This window comes from Nicotiana tabacum, chromosome 5, assembly GCF_000715075.1.
Source record: "Nicotiana tabacum cultivar K326 chromosome 5, ASM71507v2, whole genome shotgun sequence".
NCBI classification, from domain to species: domain Eukaryota; kingdom Viridiplantae; phylum Streptophyta; class Magnoliopsida; order Solanales; family Solanaceae; genus Nicotiana; species Nicotiana tabacum.
This window is the reverse complement of record NC_134084.1, coordinates 102,228,887-102,251,910: the sequence shown is the minus strand read 5'-3', so window position 1 is coordinate 102,251,910 and position 23,024 is coordinate 102,228,887. Positions and strand designations below refer to the sequence as shown.

Genomic DNA, 23,024 nt, shown 5'->3' with positions numbered 1-23,024 from the left:
GTACGGATCTGGTTCAAGATGCCTTGGACAAGGTTAGGATTATTTAGGATAGGCTTCGTACAGCTCAGTCCAGGAAAAAGGGTTATGCTGACCGTAAGGTTCATAATTTGGCATTCATGATCGGTGAGCGGGTATTGCTTCGAGTGTCGCCTATGAAGGGCGTGATGAGATTTGGAAGGAAGGGCAAGCTTAGCCCTAGGTTCATTGGCCCGTTTGAGATTCTTGATCGAGTGGGAGAGGTGGCTTACAGACTTGCGTTGCCGCCGAGCTTATCAGCCGTGCATCTAGTGTTTCATGTGTCCATGCTTCAGAAGTATCACGGATCAATCCCACGTGTTAGATTTCAGCACTGTCCAGCTTGCACAAGGACTTCTCTTATGAGGAGGAGCCGGTAGTTATTCTAGACCGGCAGGTTCGTCAGTTGAGATCGAAGAGTTTTCCTTCTATTCGTGTTCAGTGGAGAGGTCAGCCTGCTGAGGCATCGACCTGGGAGTCCGAGTCCGATATGCAGAGCCGTTATCCCAAACTTTTCCCTGACTCAGGTACTTCCTTCTTCTGTCCATTCGAGGACGAACGCTTGTTTTAGAGATGGAGAATGAGATGATCTTTTTAAAAATAAATTCTATGTTCAGAGGCCTTAAAAACCTCTTTCTGTCTCCCTCGATTTGCGTGCGCAGTCAGGGCGCGTACCCGGAAAACCAATATGTGAAAAATATGTGAAAATGATGAGTTTTGCCTTTAAAATGAATTAAAGTTGACTTCGGTCAATATTTTGGGTAAACAGACCCGGACCAGTGATTTGACGGTCCCGAAGGGTCCGTAGGAAAATATGGGACTCGAGCATATGCCGAGAATCGAATTCCGAGGTCCCAAGCCCGAGAAATAAATTTTTAAAGAAAATTATTTTCTGGAATATTTATGAGTTTCTGGAAATGAAATGCATTTAAAACTTGATGGTGTCGGGCCCGTATTTTGGTTCCGGAGCCCGATACAAGTCTTATATGAGATTTAAGATGAGTCTGTCAAGAAACGGACTTGAAATGACGTGAATCGGACCGTAATTGAGAAAAATGGAAAATTTGAAGTTCTTAAAAAATTTCATGATTTTGATGCTAAATTCAGAGTTGTTGATGTTATTTTGGTGATTTGAATGCACGAGCAAGTCTGTATGATGTTTTTAGGTTGGTGTGCATGTTTGGTTTGGAGCCCCGAGGGCTCGGGTGAGTTTTGGATAGGCCACGGGGTGGAATTTGGACTTGGAAAAAATTGCAGGTTTCAGCTGTTATATTGCAGGCCTGACTTGCAAATGCGAGTTCGCAAATGCGAGGGCTGAGTCACAAATGTGAAATAGCCCAGGTCATCCTACCTCGCAAATGTGAGGTGCACATCGCAAATGAGATGCCCCCAGTTGCTACCTTAGTCGCAAATGTGACTCGTGTGTTGCAAATACGACTTCGCATTTGCGAGAGGTCTATCGCAAATGCGAAGAAGACCAGAAAATTACTGGGTCACAAATGCGACATTTTGTTCGCGAATGCGAAGGTCTCAGAATTTTGAAGCAATTGCGATATCAGAGACCTGTAAGTTCACACTTAGACGCATTTTCAACCATTTTTCACACTCTTTCAAAACCAAAACACTCTAGGGCGATTTTTCAAAGGCAACTTCTTCTCCAAATCAATCATAATTCGTTTCTAACTAGTTTTCTTTAATCTTTAACATCTTTTCACATGATTTCAACTCAAAATCAATGATTTTCATGGGGGAAATTGGATGTTTTGGGTAGAACCTAGGTTTTTCAAATTTTGAGGATTTGGACCTCGACTTGAGGTTTGAATTAAAAATAAATTATATATTTGGGTTCGTGGGGGAATGAGTAATCAGGTTTTGGTTCGAACCTCGGGTTTTGACCATGTGGGCCCGGGGGCAATTTTTAACTTTTTGGGTAAAACTTTGGAAAAATTATTTTCATGCATTAGAATTGATTCAACTAGCATTTATTGATATAATTAAGTAACTTGTGGCTAGTTACGAGCGAATTTGTGGTGGAATCAAGGGGTAAAGCGATAGTTGAGACATGAATTGTGTTCGTGGCATCGAGGTAAGTATTTGGTGTAACCTTAGCTTAAGGGATTAGGAGTCGTGTCTTATTTGTTACGTGTTAACTGTGGAGTACGACGTATAGGCATGGTGACGAGTATCTATACGTCGGTGTCAAGCATGCTCGTGAGTCTTGTATTGTAATTGTTATGACTCTGTTATAGTTTATTTCGCTTCATATGAGGACTATCATTATTGTTCCCTTGCCGGGATGTTATTATCATTATTGTTCCCTTGCTGGGATGTTATTGTCATATTATTGTTCCCTTGTCGGGATGTTTGTTTTGATATTATTGTTCTCTTGCCCGGATGTTGTTGTAATATTATTGTTCCCTTGTCGGGATGTTGTTATATTGTTATCGTTCCCTTGCCGGGATCCTTTTATAATTGGTGTTGATAAATGAAATGGGAGCGGGTTGCACGCCTGCAACGATAATATATGAAATGAGAGCGTGTTGCACGCCTGCTACGGTAATATATGAAATGGGAGCGGGTTGCACGCCTGCAACGGTAATATATGAAATGGGAGCGGGTTGCATACCTACAACGGTATCATATGAAATGGGATCGGGTTGCACGCCTGCAATGGTATTACATGTGTACTTGTTCTTCTATTTCCTTATCTTTGCTGGTAATTGATTTATGACATTCCTTATATTTCTCTACTGTCATTCCTGTTGTTACCTGTTACTCCCCGCGACATGTTTCCCCCGCCCAACTTTAGTTGTAATTATCTGCTTCTATTTCCGCTGTATATGATTTAACTACACATGTTTATTTGGTAGTCTGGTTCTAGCCTCGTCACTACTTTGCCGAGGTTAGGCTAGGCACTTCCAGCACATGGGGCCGGTTGTGCTGATACTACACTCTGCATTGTATGCAGATACTGATACCGGAGCGTTTGGACCACAGTGAGGGTGCTCTCTTTAGTCCACACAGGCGACCCGAGGTAGTCCTGCAGACGTTCGCGTGCCTTGGTGTCTCCTCCTATCTTTTCTCCTTCTGTTTTTACTTATTCAGAGACAGACTTATGTATTTCATTAAGACTTTATTTGTAGTGTTCTTAGACAGTCCGTGACTTGTGACACCAAATTTTGGGTAGTATTGTACTTCAAATTATGTAGCAGTGTTTGGTTGGAATATTAAGTTTCAGCTTCCGCATTTCTGATTGCTTAATCTTATTCCGTTGTCTAACCACTTAGTATTTTACATTGTTTAATATGTTTAAATAAAATGGGAGATAAATTTGCAATATTCGGCTTGCCAAGCTTCCACGAGTAGGCGCCATCACGACTCCCAAGGCGAAAAATCCGGATCGTGACAGTAGTTGATAATGGTAGGCGGTGGCAGCACTTAATAATGAATATGTGATAGCATCTTAATTAAATTAAGTCTCTATTATAGATCTTAATCACACAGACCTTTTCAGACACATTAAGTGATTGTGAAGTAAAAAAACAAAACACACTTAATGATTAACATCTGAATAATTAAGATTCAGACTTTAAAACCAAACGCATTTAATGTCTGAGATCTGAATGATTAAGATTCAGACCTCCATTAAGTGCAAACAAATGAGGCCTAAGTGTGACATTGAAACAGTCGAAGAGGGGCCCACTTGAACAGTAATTGGCAGTTTTAAAATGTTGCAATAACGCGTGGCATGGAAAGTTAAGGTGGACACCATACTTCCAGCAAACTTATCAAGTACGTACAAGTAATAAAGCTAGCAAGTACAATAACAACAACAACGGCCCAGTATAATCCCACAAGTGGGGTCTGGGGAGGGTAATATGTACGCAGACCTTACCCCTATCCCGAGGGGCAGAGAGGCTGTTTCCAGGAGACCATCGGCTCAAGAAAGCAACAAGAGACGATATAGGAGTACCACCAATAGACTCATACTAAAGTAACATCAATATAAGAGATACGAAATACGGAATACGAAAAATATAAGAAATATAGGAAATACAAAAGATGGAAGGTATAATAATATCCAGCAGGTAAAGCCCTGCATCAGTAGCTGACCATTAGCATCCTAAGACTAACTCCTAACTGGTTGGTCTCACTCTAGTGTGCTGTAGAAATATTCACAACTTCCCCCTAACCTACAACCTTAATGCTCGACCTCCACAATTCACTGTCAAGGGTCATGTCCTCAGTAATCCTAAGTCGCGTCATGTCCTGCCTGATCACCTCTCCCCAATACTTCTTAGGTCTCCCTCTACCTCTCGTCGTGCCCACCACAGCAAGTCGCTCACACCTCCTCACCGGTGCATCAGTGCTCCTCCTTTGAATGTGCCCGAACCATCTGAGTCTTGCTTCCCGCATCTTGTCCTCCATGGGGTCCACGCCGACCTTCTCTCGAATATCTTCATTCCTAATCTTATCCATCCTTGTATACCCGCACATCCACCTCAACATCCTCATCTCAACTACATTCATCTTCTAGATGTGTGAGTTCTTAACCAGCCAACACTCGGTCCCATACAACATGGCAGGCCTAACCACTGTTCTATAAAACTTACTTTTTAGTAACGGTGGCACTTTCTTGTCACACAGGACTCCCGACGCTAACCTCCACTTCATCTACCCACCCCTATACGGTGTGTGACATCCTCGTCGATCTCCTCAATCCGCTAAATAACTGACTCAAGGTACTTGAAACTACCCCTTTTAGGAATGACTTGAGAATCAAGCCTCACTTCCACTCCCGCTTCCGTCGACTCGGCCCCAATTTTGTACTCGAGGTATTCCGTCTTCGTCCTACTCAACCTGAAACCATTAGACTCAAGGGCATGTCTCCAAACCTCTAGCCTCTCGTTAACACCGCCTCGTGTCTCATCAATTAGAACTATATCATCAGCAAATAGCATACATCATGGCACATCCCCTTGAATATGAAGAGTTAGTGCATCCAACTCTATTGATACGCATATTGGGTCTCATTTGAAGTGGTTTTTGATCCATCAAGTGCAGAGGAATAAACCATCAATCATACCAGCCCCTAGCTCAGTAATTTGCCAGTAGTTATCTATGAACAGAACTAAAAATTCTTAAATTATTGACTATCTTGTAATTCTCCCCTAAAAAAAATTCAGTGTTATGATTTTTTTTTTATTACTAAGAAATTCTCCAACGTTAAAGGTGCAAAATTTGAAACCGCATGGATAATAGATCCGCCTTCCTACACTTCTATATTAAAATATCATGTATTTGTTTGCAGTAGACTTTGAACCAGTGATACGCGGCAGCATCATGTATTGTGCTTCTAGACCAAAAAACTTGGGGAAAATTCATTGACTATTTTGTAATTCTCACTTAAACAATTCTTCTTAGTGTTTTGCTCCTCCGACTATATCATGTTTATGCTATTATTGATTATCTATGGTAAATAAGAAAAATTAGTATAACGGAGCAAGGGGCAAGCCTCCGAGTCGGAGCACCCACCTGTTATCCTTGTTTTATGTTTAAATTTACCACATGCATTTTAATGGAGCAACATGTTAGTGATGATTCATATATTCGATCTCAACTTGTTTGGTATAGAAATTGTTGATATTTTTTCCCTAGAAGTACATAATCATATTAGATTTAGAAGTTCTATAACAGAAACAAATAGACAATATACTAAAATTGCATAATAAACGAAATGTAGATTACCAAACAAGGTAATAAGCTCTCAAAAACTAGAACTTGAACTTAAAAGTATATAGCAATATAGCACATTTTAGACCATCAGTTTTCCTCCATACTATACTATAAAGATCCTTACCAAAACAAGCTGTTTTTTAATTATTACTGATTTACTTCACCTTAAATCCTCAAAAATCTCTTTTAACAAGATCCAATATTACTCTATGCCACCATAAACAACAGAAAACTTTTTAACAAAAACATAGGATCAAAACATTTAAACATGAAGCAATGTCACCTAATTTAAGCTCCAGTAGCTCCCACCGATGCCTTCTTCTTCTTCAACTCCTCATTAGCATTATCTTCAGTTCCTTTCCCATTCAATTCATTCGTCGAAAAATTAAACCTTCTTGAAGATATTTCAGATCTTAAATCATTCAAAGCATTTCTTAATAATCCATTTTCAGCTTGTATTGTCTCCAGTTGCTGCTTCACATCCACACACACCTTCGCCAAATCAGCATTCTCTGCCATCCCTTTCTTCGAATCATCTTTCGCCACGTGTTCGATGCCGATCTTATTCATCACCAACAGCGGACATTGCCTGAACGAAATCCCCGCCTGCGAAAACACGTCGTTCTTCCCAAGTATAACAGTATCCGGATCCTCCGCCGGAGAAACCGTCGGAAACCTAAGACCCCAGCGGAAATTCACCACCGCACGGTTTCTCACGGGGAACGAGGTCCGTGCGCTGACCGCCGTGCCGGAGAACAAATTCTCCACTGCTCCAGCGACGGCCGATTCCGATGGCAAAACCCCGACTTTACCGCCGAGAAACGCCGGTTTCACTAAAGGCGTTTCGAAGCCGTCGTGAATTGGACCAACGACATTAACTCCGTTCGATTTCGAGCTCAAACTCTTCGTGAGGGCCGAAGAGGAGTGCGATTTCTTCACGCAAAAATCACCGAAATTAGGCTTAAAGTGAATGAAGAAACTAGGGTTTTGATTCCCAATCAAATTGAACTCAGCACTCATAGTAAACGGGCTGGATATCGGGGACCCGAAATGTCCAATCCCTGTTTTGAACACAAAACTAAACGGGTTTGCCGAATCATTAGGACGATAAGCGAATTTAAAAGACGGTCCAGAATCGAATAAAGTACCGAGATTTAACGATAACTCTTTCGATTCGCCGGCAACAATTCCTGATTGGAACGGAACGTTAAGTATACTGAGAGGAACTTTGGCTCTGATTAACGGTTTTTGCTCCTCACGAAATTTGATTGAAGCTTTCATCTTTTTCTTAAGCCCCAATTGAGATTTGAATTTGGGTTTGGATTTGGATGTGTACTGGGAATTTGGTGTTGGAATTATGAGTGTGAAAATACTGAGGTTTTTATAGTTGGATCTTGAGGGTTTAAGGGTTGCAACGGAGAAGCGGAGATTCCGTCAAATTGAGCTGGCAATTATTGGGTCTGAAATGGTGAATGTGTTTTTTGGCTTATTTGCTAGTCTATGTACAAGACAAGGTTACCCCTAACAATTATCAATAAATAATTTTTACATTTAAAGGAGTATTCTTTAAAACTATAATAAATCTCCGATTAACCTTTATACTGATGTATATTTTAACCAGGTTAAATAATTCATGATAAACATCAGACCTAATTTAAGTATAAATATAGTCATTATATTATTTTTGTAAAAATATTGGATGCTAATCTACTATGATCCTCCTATTTTATTGGGGACTTTACCGCAATTGTTTGGAACGAAGAAAGCAATATTGCTGGTGGCAATTTGGGAATTTAGATTATTTTCTAAGGATTCAGATTGGTGTTGAGTAGGATATTAGAGGGAAATTGGTAAAGCTGTTTTGGAATATTATTTGAAATTCAAATTTTGTATTTAGCTGCAACTTAGGAAATTTGTGGGCACCAATCTGGATTTGATAGGATGCTGATATCAACTTAAATTTGAATTTTTCGGAATCGGTTTAATTAAAATATTCCCAGCATTTAAATTTTGACTTATTAACTAATTAGGTAAGTCATTAAAACTGAAATCACATCTGGAAAAAAAAAATTGCGTTTGAATTTCAGACTTACGTTTTGAAATATTTTGTCATTTAACTTAGTTCATAATTTGCTTGTTTAAACATGAACTACGCTTTCATAGAAACAACCTCCTTGTGCTTTTTGAGTTTTGTCAAACTTGAGTTTTAAACATTTAGAACTCGATACCGGTTTCCCCTAAAAATTTCATTTTATATGAATTGGATAAGGAATATAATAAGAATGACTTTTGGAACTTGCGGTCTTAAACAAGTGATGAGGTTTTTGTGCCAATAAAAATCATGAAATTAAGGTTAATTCAGTTAAAGTTTAAAATTTAAGTTGTTAAAAAATAATAATATGTTATTCGCTTTTAAATATATAAAAACAAACAAAGTTCACATAGAGTAAAACAGAGAAAATAATTTTTATCAAACTAAACTTCAGATATTTTTTATGAGGATGTCTATGTAGATAATAAATTGCGTCGAGAAAATAAAATCAAGACCGAAAAAAATTGCAACGATCGTAGTATTTGATTTCAAGTAATATGAGTATACAATCTCTATGATTCCTCTGATTCTACTTTTCCAGTATAAATTCAAGGGCCTTTGAGCTTGATCTTGAATTTGAATTTGATTTATCCGTCGCAAACACTTTGATTGTTGCCACGAATTGTATCACGAACAAGTAACCTTGATCTTGAACGCCTTGTATTTAATTTGATTTCGTTCTTGATCTTGAATACTTGAAATTTGCATTGAAGTGCTTGAATGCTTGAACACTTGCAGTTTGCAGAGAATTATGGCCTTTGATCCACGAGCTCCCTTGTGTCTTCTTATTGTAACGTCTGGTGTCTTTTCTGAGTTATGAAGACCCTTATTTATAGTTATGGAGGGGAAGAGTTATGATGAGAACAAACTCTTTCCGACCAATTAGATTGAAGCGTGACAAGGCCGCAATTGATTGGCCAGAACATATCACTTGCACATGTGGCGCGATTTCATTGGCATTTTAATTTGATTTGGCATGCCTTGTCATTTTGACATGTGGCATGATCCTATTGGCTTTTTCGTTTGACTTGTCGTGCCATGTCATTTGACATGTGGCATCAAACTGGACCTCTAGGAAGATGATATCTTGGGCCTAATGAGGTGGGCTCATCATTTGTAGCCCAATTATATGAGCTAGCCCAATAATATTGGACTTATATAATGAATCCAATTATATTAGCCCATAATATTTATTTGGACTAATATATTTAAAATATAGTCCAAATTATTTATTGAATTTAAATCCAATAAATTTTGCTTGCCTACAAATACTCCTGCTTCAAGACTTGTTGGGGTGTAGACATGTTGAACTTTAAAACAAGGCTTGAAGTACAATGTCAAATAGCTTGAGCTCTTGACCCCGAATCGCAATTTGTTTTCTCAAAATAAAATTTCAGTCTTAATACGTTCAAGAAAATTTCATCCTCTTTAGAAATATATATATGTCTTAAGTTGATGAGCTTTTAATATTGGCTTCAAGAAAGTTTAATTATGTAAATAATTGAAGATCAATTGCCACTATTGTAAAGAGATATACTATCAAAGCCAATACTCAATCTTTCTAGTGGCACACGTGAGTCAAGGACTCCTACTCATATAGGAGTGCCGTCGTCCGTACATTACCAAGCAAATAAGGAGTGTTTGATAGTCTCTAAATCCCACTTGAACTTCAAGTAGCCAATGACTAAATCCCTTCAGGAGCTAAATTACATTACTGACTCCCACATCGCTAATATATCTTTTCAACACATCCTCGCCATCTATATATATAGTTGCATGCAGAGGCGGATACAGTGTAATAACTACGGGTTTAATTGAACTCATAATTTTTAATGCGGAGTAAAAAATTTGTATGTTAAAATTCATTAAAATTGTAAAAATAATAGATATGAACAAATAACTTTAAAAATATAATGGGTTTAATGTTAAAAACATTAAAATTGAACTCATAGGATTTAAATCCTGGGATCCGCCTCTGATTGCATGCTCTCCGGTAGTGAATATTAATTTGCAGTGTTTGCCAATTTCTCGAGTGCATATTTGACAGGTAACTTCTTCTTTTTCCAATTTTTGTCACCCCTTTACAGTCAGCATATTTTATGGTATAAAATTAATATCTTGTTGTAGAAAAGTCCAAATCACGGTCCATTTGTTTCTATAGAAGCTATAATTTTAGTTCTATAACATATCTGAAATTCAGAATTAGACTCCTCGCGGATCATCCTACATGAGTTTTTGAAGTTAGCCTTAATTTCTGTCATGCTGATATTTCCAGATTTGTGCGACTTCACCAAAAGTTTTATATCTTGATGTATGAACCTCAGAATCACAAACCGTTTAATTTTTCAAAAACTAGAGTCCAATATCTACAACATATCTTGAAGTCAGCTTTACATTCGAACAAGCCAACAATTTTAGATTTGTGTGGCTTTACCAAAAATTTTATATCTTGATGTAGATACCTCGGAATCACAAACCATTTAATTTCTCAGAAACTAGAGTACAAGATCTACAATATATTTGAAATTCAGAATTAAAAACTTTCAGGATCGTTCTAGATGATTTTTTGAAATCGACTTTACATTAGAACAAGCCAACGGTTTCAGATTATCGCGGCTTCACCAAAACCTTTGTATCTCAATATTGGAATGTCAGAATTTAAAACTGTTTTAGTTGATAGAAATTTGACTCAGATAGCTTCGTTCTCACTAAAAATCATGGCCCGAATTATACCTGATTAGTTTAAGCAATACTTTGAACTCAATTTTCGAATCTGACACGCCTTGGCAGGTAACTATATTTCTTGTACTTGTATATTTTTCGCTACCTTCTTTTTTTGTTGTAGACAATGGAGATATCTTCGTCAACAAGGTTAGATGCCCATAGAAGGAAAATGTCACGACCCCAACCCCGGTCATGATGGCGCCCAACACATTGCTAGGCAAGCCCGACCATTTACCAACATTATCCCAAATTCTTATTCAGATTATAGATAAATATCACAGAGAATTTACTAAGTCATTACATTCAAGTGTATAATTCATAATAAAATCTGCGGAAGTTCAATTAAAATACCACACCATAGCCCAATAGAATCCGGTGTCACGAATATGAGCCTCTAATACAGAATATCCACCTATTACAAGTCTGTCTAGGAAAAATGCGGAATTAAAGATAGAGATAGAGGGGAGAGATCAAGGCTGCAAACGCCATGCAGCTACCTCAATACTCCCGGATACTGCTGCTCAGCTAACAAATCCTCACTCAGCCTGTGGTGTACCTGGATCTGCACGCAAGGTGCAGGGAGTAATGTGAGTACTCCGACCCAGTGAGTAATAAACATAAATAAAGGCTGAGAATAAGAAATCGTGGAAAAATACAAAGTAAACTATGACTGGCAGTTTAGAACAACAATTAGTGAAGCAACAAGTCAATTAAATCAGAGTACCAATTACTGAGACAGGTATAACAGATAAAAACAAATGCATGAGTGTAATGCAATGCATATGATGGTACACTCTATGCATGAGTGCAATGCAATGCATATGATGGTACTCTCTAGTACCCACTGCGGCGTGCAGCCCGAGCCATCCATTTTATTTATCGTCGACGACGCTCACTGGGGGTGTGTACAGACTCCGGAGGGGCTCCTACAGCCCAAGCGCAATATAAAGCCATCTTGTGGCATCAAATCTAGGCACTCGACCTCATATCAATATCAGTATAATCACCCAGGCTCTCGGCCTCAATATCAATGTAATCAACCAAGCCCTCGACCTCAATATCAATGTAATCAACCAGGCTCTCGGCCTCAATATCAATACAACACTACTGCAGCGCGCAGCCCGATCCATGCTCAGTCCGGAAATCATCATAAGCCCCTTGGGCATTTGTAAAACAGTAGTTCTCAGCCCGAAATATCATTTAGAAATATCATTTAAGTTTTCAAATCTTAGAAAGATGGCTGAGTTTGCAAAACAGTATTTAAAATCTTGGACTGAGATCAAATGATATGCATGTATGCAAAAACAGTGATGTCAATCCCTGAAGGATTCAAATAATTGGCAAGAAGCCCAAATGTAACAATTAAATCCAAGTAAGGATGATTCTCAATTTAGTTCAAATAGAAAACACGGTAAAAACATCTCTCGGGACGGACCAAGTCACAATCCCCAATGGTGCTCTACCCCACGCCCGTTATCCGGCATGCAAGTCACCTCAATAAAGCGTTACGATGTGAAATTCCGGGGTTTCAAACCCTCAGGACATCATTTACATCAATTACTCACCTCAAACCGGCTATTTCTTTAATTCGCGACGCCTTTGCCCCTCGAATTGGCCTCCACGTGCGTCGAATCTGCCCAAAATCGCAACGAATATGTCACATAATGCTAAAGAGACAATACCCAATCGAAAGCACTCGAAAAATATCAAAATTCACGAATTTGGCAAAAAACCGAGCCCCGGGCCCACGTCTCGAAAAATCAGAAAATTGACATCACCGAATTCCTTATCTCGCCACGAGTCTATACATATCAAATTTACCAAAATCGGAGTCCAAATGACACGTCAAATCCAAATTTGAAATATTAAAACTAAAGCCCTAGTTCTTCCTCTTTCGCTAAATTTCCATGGATTCCAAGATCAATTTCACAATAAAAACGTGTTTTTAGTTCATAGGACTTACCTCCAATCACTTCCTGTCGAAACCCCCTTCAATCCCCGTCCAAAAGCTCTCAAGGTTGCTCAAAAATGGAGGAAATGGGACTTGGATCGCGGGTGAAATGTTTATTAAACTCACTCACCCCCTTAAATTCACGCGTGTGGACACTGTTCACCCGCGCGTTTACTGTTCATGCGCGGTTACTGTTCACGCTGTTAAAAATATACAACAGTAGCCAAAGAAATTGCAGCACTTTTCTTTTTACTAAAATGGCTCTAACTCCATCATACGAACTCGGAATTCGATGATTCTTGTTCCTATGAGTCACAAATAATGATACAAACATAGTCCTTCAATCGAAACTTAATTCGGAGCTCGTTTGCTCAGTGCGATATCCATTTCGCTCGTTAAACAATTAACTCATATTTCGTGTCAAAAACCCAATCGCCTTGATGAAATTAGACCAAACATTCCAGATCACTCCTATAATTCATTATTTAAATTTTGGAAATCTCGAAATAAAATTTCGATCTCTAGAACTAAAAATGGACCTTTGGATCATTACATGCTTATGCTCAAACGGCAAAAATCTTCCAAAAACTCTTCCAAAACTTATCCGAGCCTCATGGGACCCCGACCAAACATGCCAACATAATTCATAACATTATTCAAACCTCTTCCAATCATCAAAATACCTCAAACGACATCAAATTACCCAAAACTCATCGAATTCAAGCCTAATTTTCTAAAAACTTCCGAAATACACTTTAGATCAAAAACCCGACCAAACCACGTACGAATGACCTAAAATTTTGCACACATATCCCAAATCACCTAACGAAGCTACAGCAACTCTCGGAATTCCATTCCGACTTTGGGATCAAAATCTCACCTATCAACCGGAATTCGCCAAAATACTAACTTCGCCAATTCAAGCCTAATTCTACACCGGACCTCCAAAATTACTTCCGATCACACTCCTAAGTCACAAATCATCCCCCAAAGCTAACCGAATCATCGGAATTCATATCCGAGCCCTCTAACTCATAAGTCAACATCGGGTTGACTTTTCCAACTTAAGTCTTCTTAAAAGAGACTAAGTGTCTCATTTCTTATCAAAACCACTCCAAACCAACTCGATCACATAAGATACGGATAATAAAGCATAAAGAAGCTGAGAATGGGAAAAAAATAGAGCGGTAACCCATGAGACGACGGGCCGGGTCTCACAGAAAATTCGTGGCAGAAAAATAGAAGTTCAAATCTTCAACATTATATGGGAGGACAAGTCCATGACGGTATATGGAACGACAAATCCATGACAGCATATATGGAAGGATCAAATTCATGACAACATATAGAAGGATAAAATTCATGAAGAGGCCAACTTAAGGTGCATAGGGACTTAAATGTCCACTTTAAGATTGGAAAAGTATAATTCCTTTTGAAGACAAACATACGAAGAGGTCAACTTAAGGTGCAAAGAGACCTAAACGTTCACCTTAAGATTGGAAAATTATAGTTCCTTTTAAGGACAAACCCACGAAGAGACCAACTTAAGGCGCAAAGGGACTTATATGTCCACCTTAAGATTGGAAAGTTATAGTTCTTTTTAAGGACAATCCTACGAAGAGGCCAACTTAAGATGAAAAGGGACTTAAAAGCTTCAACTGGAAGACTTAGTGGACGTAACGACATCGACTTGAACACTTGGAAAACTTTGCAGATTTGGTGGACCTTGCAGACTTCAACTTGAAGAGTGGTGGACTTTTAAAATCAACTTAAAAAGTTAGAAGACTTGAGGACTTCAACTTGAATATTTGGAGGGCTTAAATAATTCAACTTGAAGACCGGCGAATTTGAAAACTGACGGGCTTAAAGACTTCAACTTGGAGACTTCGATGGCTTAAGTATTTCAACATGAAGAATGAAGAACTTGAAGACCGACGGACTTGAAGACTTCAACTTGAAGACTTGGAGGGCTTAAATATTCAACTTGAAGACCGAAGAACTTGAAGACAGGCAGGCTTAAAGATTTGGCGAACATGAAGACATAAAGAACCTGTTACATCTCGCGTTTTTGTACACTAAAAGTTTCGTCTTCGGTTAATTGATGTAGACTCGGGGATGATCATCTTGATGTTAATGTACTTACGCTATTTATAACAAGCAATAAATAAGTAGAACAAGGGGTACACGAATTAAGGAAAACGAGTTTCGTTGAAAGTGGTCAATTTAGAATAAAATATGGGTCGAGCGATAATACCCGATAATTATGAACTAGTACCATGCAAGGTACCATATGACTATGGTAGTATAATATATAAAGTATATGTGAAGTATTTTAAAAATAAATAGAATTTTAAGTAATTTGTGGTAATTTTTAAATTATACGGGTAATTGATTAATTACCGGGTAATAAGACATTACCCAATTAACTAATAAGTAGATAAAAATTTAATAAATTAACCACTCTCTGCGTGGCACAAGGCCACCAATTTAAGAAATGACTCACTGCACATAAGTGTAGGTGTCTAACTAATAATCAAATATGACTTAAGCATAAAGTGACTAAAACTTATAAAATCTTATCTAATTAGACCATTTGTTCTTAGCTTCAAGTCATGTCTTGGAATCAAGAACTTGGAAACAGATTCTCGTCCAAACTCTTAGCCAAAGAGTTCAAGTGAAATTTCAAAGTTCAACAAATAGACTAAATCCATTTCTGTCCTTGTTCAAAAACGTTAGAAGCAAAGCAGAACAAATTCGTCCAAGATTTCAAGTTCGTCCAAGTGTAAATTTCGTCCATATTTCGCAGAAGCAGATTCGTTCAAATAATTCCAGGAACAAATATGTTAAGGCAATCCCTTTTTTATGCTGAAGAAACGAGCAAACACACAGTTTTCATAAATTATTCTATTCATAAAAATAGTAGGGGTGTCTATATTCTTGATTCCTCATGAAAAATATTATTATCTTCTGTTCATGGGTCTCAGAATAATACGCAGTTGGAAAAAAATTTCCAGAAGGAATATTGAGATTATTATGTATTTTTCATGCATTTTACTTATTTATACATGTGCATCGATTCATGACCAGATGGCGTTATATACGCGTATATATGTAAATATATGTATATGTGATATGGAAAAAGGTTACGGCGTTATATACGCATCACCACCTGATCAGCTGGTATATGATAATGATGTTGCCCACAGTGGCCGAGATGATATGATGGGATGCCCTCAGTGGCTTGATGATATTATGTACACCCATACCTATGCATGGCATGACATTTATACGCACGTGCATGACATTATAAACGTTTCAGAATTTACAAAGTTATTCAGATTTAAAGATGTGTTTCTGTATTCCATGTTTCACCTATGTCTTTTACGTACTAATTTTCATGTCTTACATACTTAGTACATTTTTCGTACTGACGCTCTATTATACGGGGCCTGCATTTCATGCCCGCAGATGCAGGTAGGCAAGCTGACGGTCCCCCTTCTTAGGATCCCTGATCAGCGAGAGTTGGCATGCTCCATTTGATCCGGAGCTGCTTTTGATTTTGGTACGATACGTTTGTATATATATATATATATATATATATGTGTGTGTATATGGGTATGACGTGGCTCAGTCCCGTCTTTGTACAGTTATATTTCTGTTAGAGGTTTGTAGACAGTATGTCTAGTTGGATTATATGTGGCCTTGTCGGCTTTCAGTTTTGGATATATAGTTGTCTATAGTAGCCTTGCCGGCTCGCCCACTATATTCTACATGTATACATACATATGCCTTGATGGCAGGTTTCCTTCATGTATGTTATTTTCGTAATGCAACAGATGTTATTCAGATTCATATCTTAGATGCATGCTTAGGGGTGTTTGACAGGTAGGACTTAGGCACCCATCGCGGCCCATCGGTTTGGGTCATGACAAAAGTGGTATCAGAGCAGTTCTGTCCTAGGATTGTCTACAGACATGTCTAGCAGAGTCTTGTTTATGGGTGTGTTGTGCACCACACTTATAAATAGGAGGCTATAGGACATATAGGATGTTATCCTCTCTTTTTATCTCAGATCGTGCGATACAAGAATTCATGTTCCTAACGATATGTTATATTTTCAGCAATGCCTCCAAAGAGTACGACCGCTCAGAAGGGAAAGTTCGTGGCCGATTAGACTACTAGTCGAGCGCCACAAGTTACCAGGGTTCGGGGAAAGTCTCATGGTGAGGTTCCATCTGAGACTTCACATACCCCGCTCCAGCGTCCGCCCCTGTACATTCAGCACCTCAGTTGGATGTACCGGGTCAAGAGATGAGAGATGCTATTCAGTTATTGACCCGATTAGTAGTCGCACAGGCTCGGCATCAGGAAGTAGGTATTGGTCATGCAGATAGGTTCGTAAGTGCGAGGGTTCGTGACTTTATTAATATAGACCCTCCGGTATTCACTGGAGTAGATCCAAACGAGGACCCTCAGGTATTTATTGATAAAGTGCAGAGGACGTTACAGGTAATGAAGGTCACTGCGACTGAGTCAGTTGAGCTAGCTTCCTATAGACTCCGAGATGTTGCAGTTAATTGGTACGAGTCTTGGGAATTGTCCAGAGGTGAGGATGCCCCTCCAGCAGTATGGCAGGAGTTTACAGATGTTTTTCTTCGTCATTATCTGCCACCAGAGCTTAGGCAAGCTAGAGTTGATAGGTTCTTGACCCTTCGGCAGGGTAACATGAGTGTTCGGGAGTACATTCTTCAGTTTGATTCGTTGGCTAGGTATGCTCCCACTATTGTATCTAAAATGGAGGATCGGGTTCACCAGTTCATAATGGGATTAGAGCCTCGCCGAGAGGTAGATTTATTTCCTATCTCAAGGCAAGGAAGATGATCAATAAGGTGATGTATTTATCACTTAGTTCGGGTTCAGTATGTGGAAGTAGAGTCACCAACCATTCAATCCATCCCTGTGGTGAATGAGTTTCCCTGATGAGCTTCGGGGTCTCCCGCTAAAATGAGAAATTGAGTTTTCTATTGACCTACTACCAGATACTCACCCAATATCTATTCCTCCCTATAGAATGGCCCCCGCAGAGCTGAAAGAATTTAAAGAACAATTAAAGGACTTACTTGAAAAAGGCTTTATCATACCTAGTACGTCACTGTGGGGAGCACCTATTTTGTTTGTGAGAAAGAAAGATGGTTCCTTATAAATGTGTATTGATTATAGGCAGCTGAATAAGGTGACGGTCAAGAATAAGTACCCGCTCCCGAGAATTGATGACTTATTCGATCAGTTGCAAGGTGCCAAGTGTTTTTCAAAGATAGACTTGAGGTCCGGGTACCATCAGGTAAGGGTTAAGGATGAAGATATTCCGAAGATAGCATTCAGGACTAGATATGGGCACTTTGAATTTCGGGTTATGTCATTCGGTCTGACCAATGCCCCAACAGTATTCATGGATTTGATGAACCGTGTGTTCAGGCCTTTCTTAGATCTATTCATAATTGTATTTATTGACGATATATTGGTGTATTCTTGTTTAGAGGATGAGCATGCAGATCATCTGCATACTATGCTCAGAGTTCTACAAGAAGAGAAGTTGTATGCAAAACTTTCTAAATATGAATTCTGGTTGAACTCTGTGGCTTTTCTTGGACATGTTATTTCGGGTGAAGGCATCCGGGTGGATACACAAAAGATTGAGGCAGTAAAGACTTGGCCTAGACCCACAATACCGACGGAGGTTCGTAGCTTTCTTGGTTTGGCAGGTTATTACAAGAGATTTGTAGAGGGATTTTCTTCCCTTTCAGCACCTTTTGACAAAGTTGACTCGGAGGGGAGCAAAGTTTCAATGGACTGATGCTTGTGAACGGAGTTTCCAAGCATTAAAGGACAGATTAATGTCAGCACTGGTTCTAACGCTTCCAGAAAGGAACCGATGGTTACGTTATTTATTGTGACGCTTCAGGCATTGGGTTGGGTTGTGTGTTGATGCAGCATAGTAAGGTTGTGGCTTATGCTTCTAGAAAACTAAGAAAGCATGAGAAGAACTACCCGACCCACGATTTAGAGTTAGTTGCGGTAATTCATGCACTAAAGATGTGGAGGCACTACTTGTATGGCATTCATATTGATATATATACGGATCATAAGAGCCTCCAGATCCTCAAGCAAAAGGAATTGAATCTATGTCAAAGGGGATTGTTAGAGCTACTTAAAGACTATGACGTTGATATTTTATACCATCCGGGGAAGGCGAACGTAGTAGCCGACGCCCTCGGTGGTAGATCTATAGGTAGCCTGTCGTATTTTCATCCAAAAAAGAGGGTAATAGCCCATGAGGTTCATCAGCTAGCTAGTATTGTAGTTCGGTTACTGGACTTAGGTGATGTTGGAATTACTCTTCAGGATATGGCAACATCCTCTTTAGTAACTGAAGTGAAGGAACACCAGTACGAGGATCCTATGTTAGTTCATTATAGGGATACCACCCTTCAGAAGGAGAAGATGCCGTTTGAAATTACAGAAGATGGGGTCCTCAGATATCAAGGACGATTATGTATGCCTAATGTTTCAGGGCTGCATCGGCAGGTTATGGGAGAAAATCATTATTCTCGTTATTCTATCCATCCAGGAGCGACAAAGATATATCATGACATCAGGGAAGTACATTGGTGGGACGGAATGAAAAAGGATATAGCAGAATTTGTTGCTCAGTGCCCTAACTGTCAACAAGTTAAGATTGAGCATTAAAAACCCGGTGGATTATTGCAGGGTATGTAGATTCCGACTTGGAAATGGGAAGTAATCAATATAGATTTCATCATAGGCTTACCTCGTACCTAACGTAAGTTCGATTCGATATGGGTGATTATTGATAGGCTTAGAAAGTCAGCCTATTTTTTGCCCGTTAGAACTACATATTCCTCAGAGGATTATGCGAGGCTTTATATTAAGGAGATAGTACGACTGCATGGTGTCCCTGTATCTATTATCTTGGATAGAGGAGCTCAATTTACAACTAACTTCTGGAGGTCCTTCCAAAAAGGATTGGGGACTCAAGTAAGTCTTAGTACAATATTTCATCCCCAGACAGACGGACAGGCTGAGTGTACTATTCAAACACTGGAGGATATGTTACGAGCTTGTGTAATAAACTTCAAAGGTAGCTGGGATGATCATCTGCCACTTGTTGAGTTTGCATATAATAATAACTACCATTCCAGTGTTCAGATGGCTCCATACGAAGCTCTTTACGGATGGAAGTGTAGGTCGTCTATAGGTTGGTTTGATATTGGAGAATCTGGATTATATGGGCCAAACCTGGTTCAGCAAGCCTTAGAAAAAGTAAAGCTTATCCGGGATCGACTATTGACAGCTCAGAGTCGTTAGAAGTCATATTCTGATGTGCGGCTACGAGAATTAAAGTTTGGGGTTAATGACTGGGTATTCTTAAAAGTGTCACCTATGAAGGGTGTGATGAGGTTTGGCAAGAAAGGCAAACTTAGCCCACGGTATATTGGGCCTTATAGGATCATTCGGAGAGTGGGCCGAGTAGCTTATGAGTTAGAATTGCCCTCGAAATTGGAGTCTGTCCATCCGTTTTTTCACGTATCTATGTTATGGAAGTACATTAATGATCCTACCTGAGTGGTGCCCACGAATGATGTACAGATTACAGAAGACTTATCATACGAGGAAGTTCCAGTTGCCATTCTAGACGGACAAATCCACAAGCTATGGAATAAGAAGGTAGCCTCCGTGAAAGTACTTTGGAGGAACAACAAGGTGGAAGAAATGACTTGGGAGGTCGAGGAAGACATGAAGTCTAAATATTCATACTTATTTCCTCCTCTAGTGAAGGGTCCGACTGAGACGTCATAATCATAAGGTACGTGTACAAATTCTTTTGTTGGCTATTGTCGTTGGTCGTGTGAGGTCATGGTCGTTATTCATAATTATGGTCCTGTATGGCGTTGGGTTATTAAGCTTCTATGAAGAGAATTGGTAGTGGTGTTGTTACAAAGGCGACCCTGCCAAAGTTATATGAATCACGGGGAGTTGAACATTCGAGGACGAATGTTTCTAAGAGGGGAAGGATGTTACATCTCGTGTTTTCGTACGTTAAAAGTTTTGTCTTCAGTTAATTGACGTATACTCGGGGATGAGATCATCTTGACGTTAACGTACTTACGCTATTTATAACAAGTGATAAATAAGTGTTATGAAGGATAAGGGAGTACACGGATTAAGGAAAATGAGTTTCGTTGAAAGTGGCCAATTTGGAATAAAATACGAGTCGAGCGATAATACCCGATAATTATAAACTAGTACCATGTATTATACCCCATTGTGTCCAGTCAAACAGGTTCACATAAATTGGAACGTAGGGAGTACTAATTAAAGAGTCGCCACCTAATTATTTTAAAGATGAATTAGGACACCTATTTTAACTAAGTAATGTAAAGTTAAACTTCGTTAAAGTCTACTAAATATGAGAGATTCTAAGGTAAGGGTTCAAATTAACTTAAGGGGAAGGTGTGAGGCACCCTCAAGACCCACATGAGACGAGCGTCACTTCCGGACTTAGTGTAATCTAACTAAAGCTTTATAAGACTATTAGACTACAATACTAAAATATTTCAACATAATACTGTATGTCATTTGAAAACTCAAAATTTTGCTTTTTAGGATTTTAACTCCAAAATACGTAGAGGCTTAAGAAAACGTCATTTTCGCAAAGGTTGAAGCTTGAAACTAAGAAAGTTTAGAAAGCCAAATCTAATAGATAGGCAAAGCATCCTATTGATTTAAAGGACAATCAGATCTAGTATGATAAGGAAAATACTTGGTAAGGAAAATTCTAATTGGACTAAAACTAAGACCAACCCATATTGACTTAATTATTATTCAATTTAACTGATTTCATAAGCACTGCTAAATAGCTAGGCGTTAGTGGAATTTCTAGTTTGATTTTTAACTATATTTGTTACCCTTACGTGTTCATGCAAGAACTAATTAAGAATAATTGTAAATAAAATATTTGTAAGCAAGAAGTCACATGATTTATGAGCATAAGCAGATGTTTTTAAATGTCCAACCAGAATGTAAGAAGCCCAACACTTATCGATATAAATAGATTCTTAAGCAGTAATTATATACTTAAAGCTAAATATCTAGTATTTCCATATTGTTTATTATAAAGAAATCATAAGGTATACTTCTATACTTTAAAGAAGCAAATAAGCCACGTACGTGAAGTAAGCAAAGAGAGACTTTTGCATAATCATTTAGAGTAACAAAGATACTATCATCTATTAAGAGATTTTCCAAACAATGAATACACCTTAACATATTGAAGGCTTACCGTAAGCATATTGGCAACAAAAATTTCTCATAATAGATTGCCTAATTCTAAAGGATCTAAGTCACGGTTTCTGCTCTTAGATCATTAGTCATACTTCTTAACAGGTAATGCAGCTAGAACAAACACATATCCTAAATACATTGTCCGAACAGATTTACAGACTAAGATAACATCTGTTTGGACCAAGCGGCAGATTATTTAAAGTTAGTGACACATTAAGCATGGTTTTTCGGACTGGTTTTCACGCTCAAATTTAGTCAAAAGTATAAGAACATGATTTCTCCTTTTTACTATTGATATCTGTCACGGATTATACACAGATTTACAATAGAACATAAAAGAAACAATTTTCCTGGTCAGGCTTCAAAGTTCAAGCTCAACAAAAAGAATAAAATATTTAACATGTCATATTATTCAAGATTTTGTTTCAATATAATCTTTTAAAATAAATATGATTCCAAGTAAAACAAATTTCAGCATATGAAAAGGGAAACTCTAAGTCAACAAAGCAGAGCACATATAATATTTTAACGAAATCCAAAATCAAATTCCCATGTTCAGGATCTTCACATATGAAAAATAAATAAAATAGAAAAGAAACAAGGACATTCTACTTCCAAAATTAAAGGCTATGACACATATGCACAACAGAAAACATAATAAAATTTAGGTTAAGATCTAACCTTTTATGGAGCAGGAACTGGAGCGTGTGAGGCTTCGAATCTATTCCCTCCACGTAACAAGATCGAAAAGTGGTGTTAGCGAACTAGATAGACACTGAGATTATAGAAAAGAAAAGAGTTGCTTGTTGACTCGGTTTGGCAATGTTCGAGCTATTTTCCAGGATTCAAAAGATGATTTGGCTGAAAATTTTAGGAGTATTTATAGATGTAAAATTGAGGTTCTTAGTTCCTTTGAGCGAGAATTTGAAAGTTCGGATTTCAAAAGAAATCAAATGGATCCGTTTGAATTTTAACGTTGAAACTTTTTTGGATGGATTCGATCTTCATGTGATTTTTCAGTGATATCCTTCAGGTTACACCCGAAAATGGTGGGATATGCTCTATCACGCAGGGATTTGAAAGTCAAGAATTGGCCAAAAAATAGAGGAAAAGTCAAGATGACAGAGATTGAAAGTGACATAC

At 38.5% G+C, this 23,024-nt stretch overlaps 1 protein-coding gene and 1 long non-coding RNA gene across 2 annotated transcripts; both read right to left on the bottom strand.

Annotated features, from left to right (window-relative positions):
* Positions 1 to 5,790: 5,790 nt before the first annotated feature.
* Positions 5,791 to 7,232, bottom strand: LOC107760415 (uncharacterized). Its single transcript, XM_016578459.2, has one exon. It carries the CDS (start codon positions 7,030 to 7,032, stop codon positions 6,040 to 6,042), a length of 993 nt encoding a protein of 330 aa, XP_016433945.1. The 5' UTR covers positions 7,033 to 7,232; the 3' UTR covers positions 5,791 to 6,039.
* Positions 7,233 to 10,797: 3,565 nt separating this feature from the next.
* Positions 10,798 to 22,950, bottom strand: LOC142181200 (uncharacterized). The gene is made up of 2 exons (XR_012709674.1): positions 22,563 to 22,950; positions 10,798 to 11,129 (listed from the first exon to the last, which is right to left on the bottom strand). It is a non-coding gene; the product is annotated as an uncharacterized LOC142181200 (long non-coding RNA).
* Positions 22,951 to 23,024: the final 74 nt, after the last annotated feature.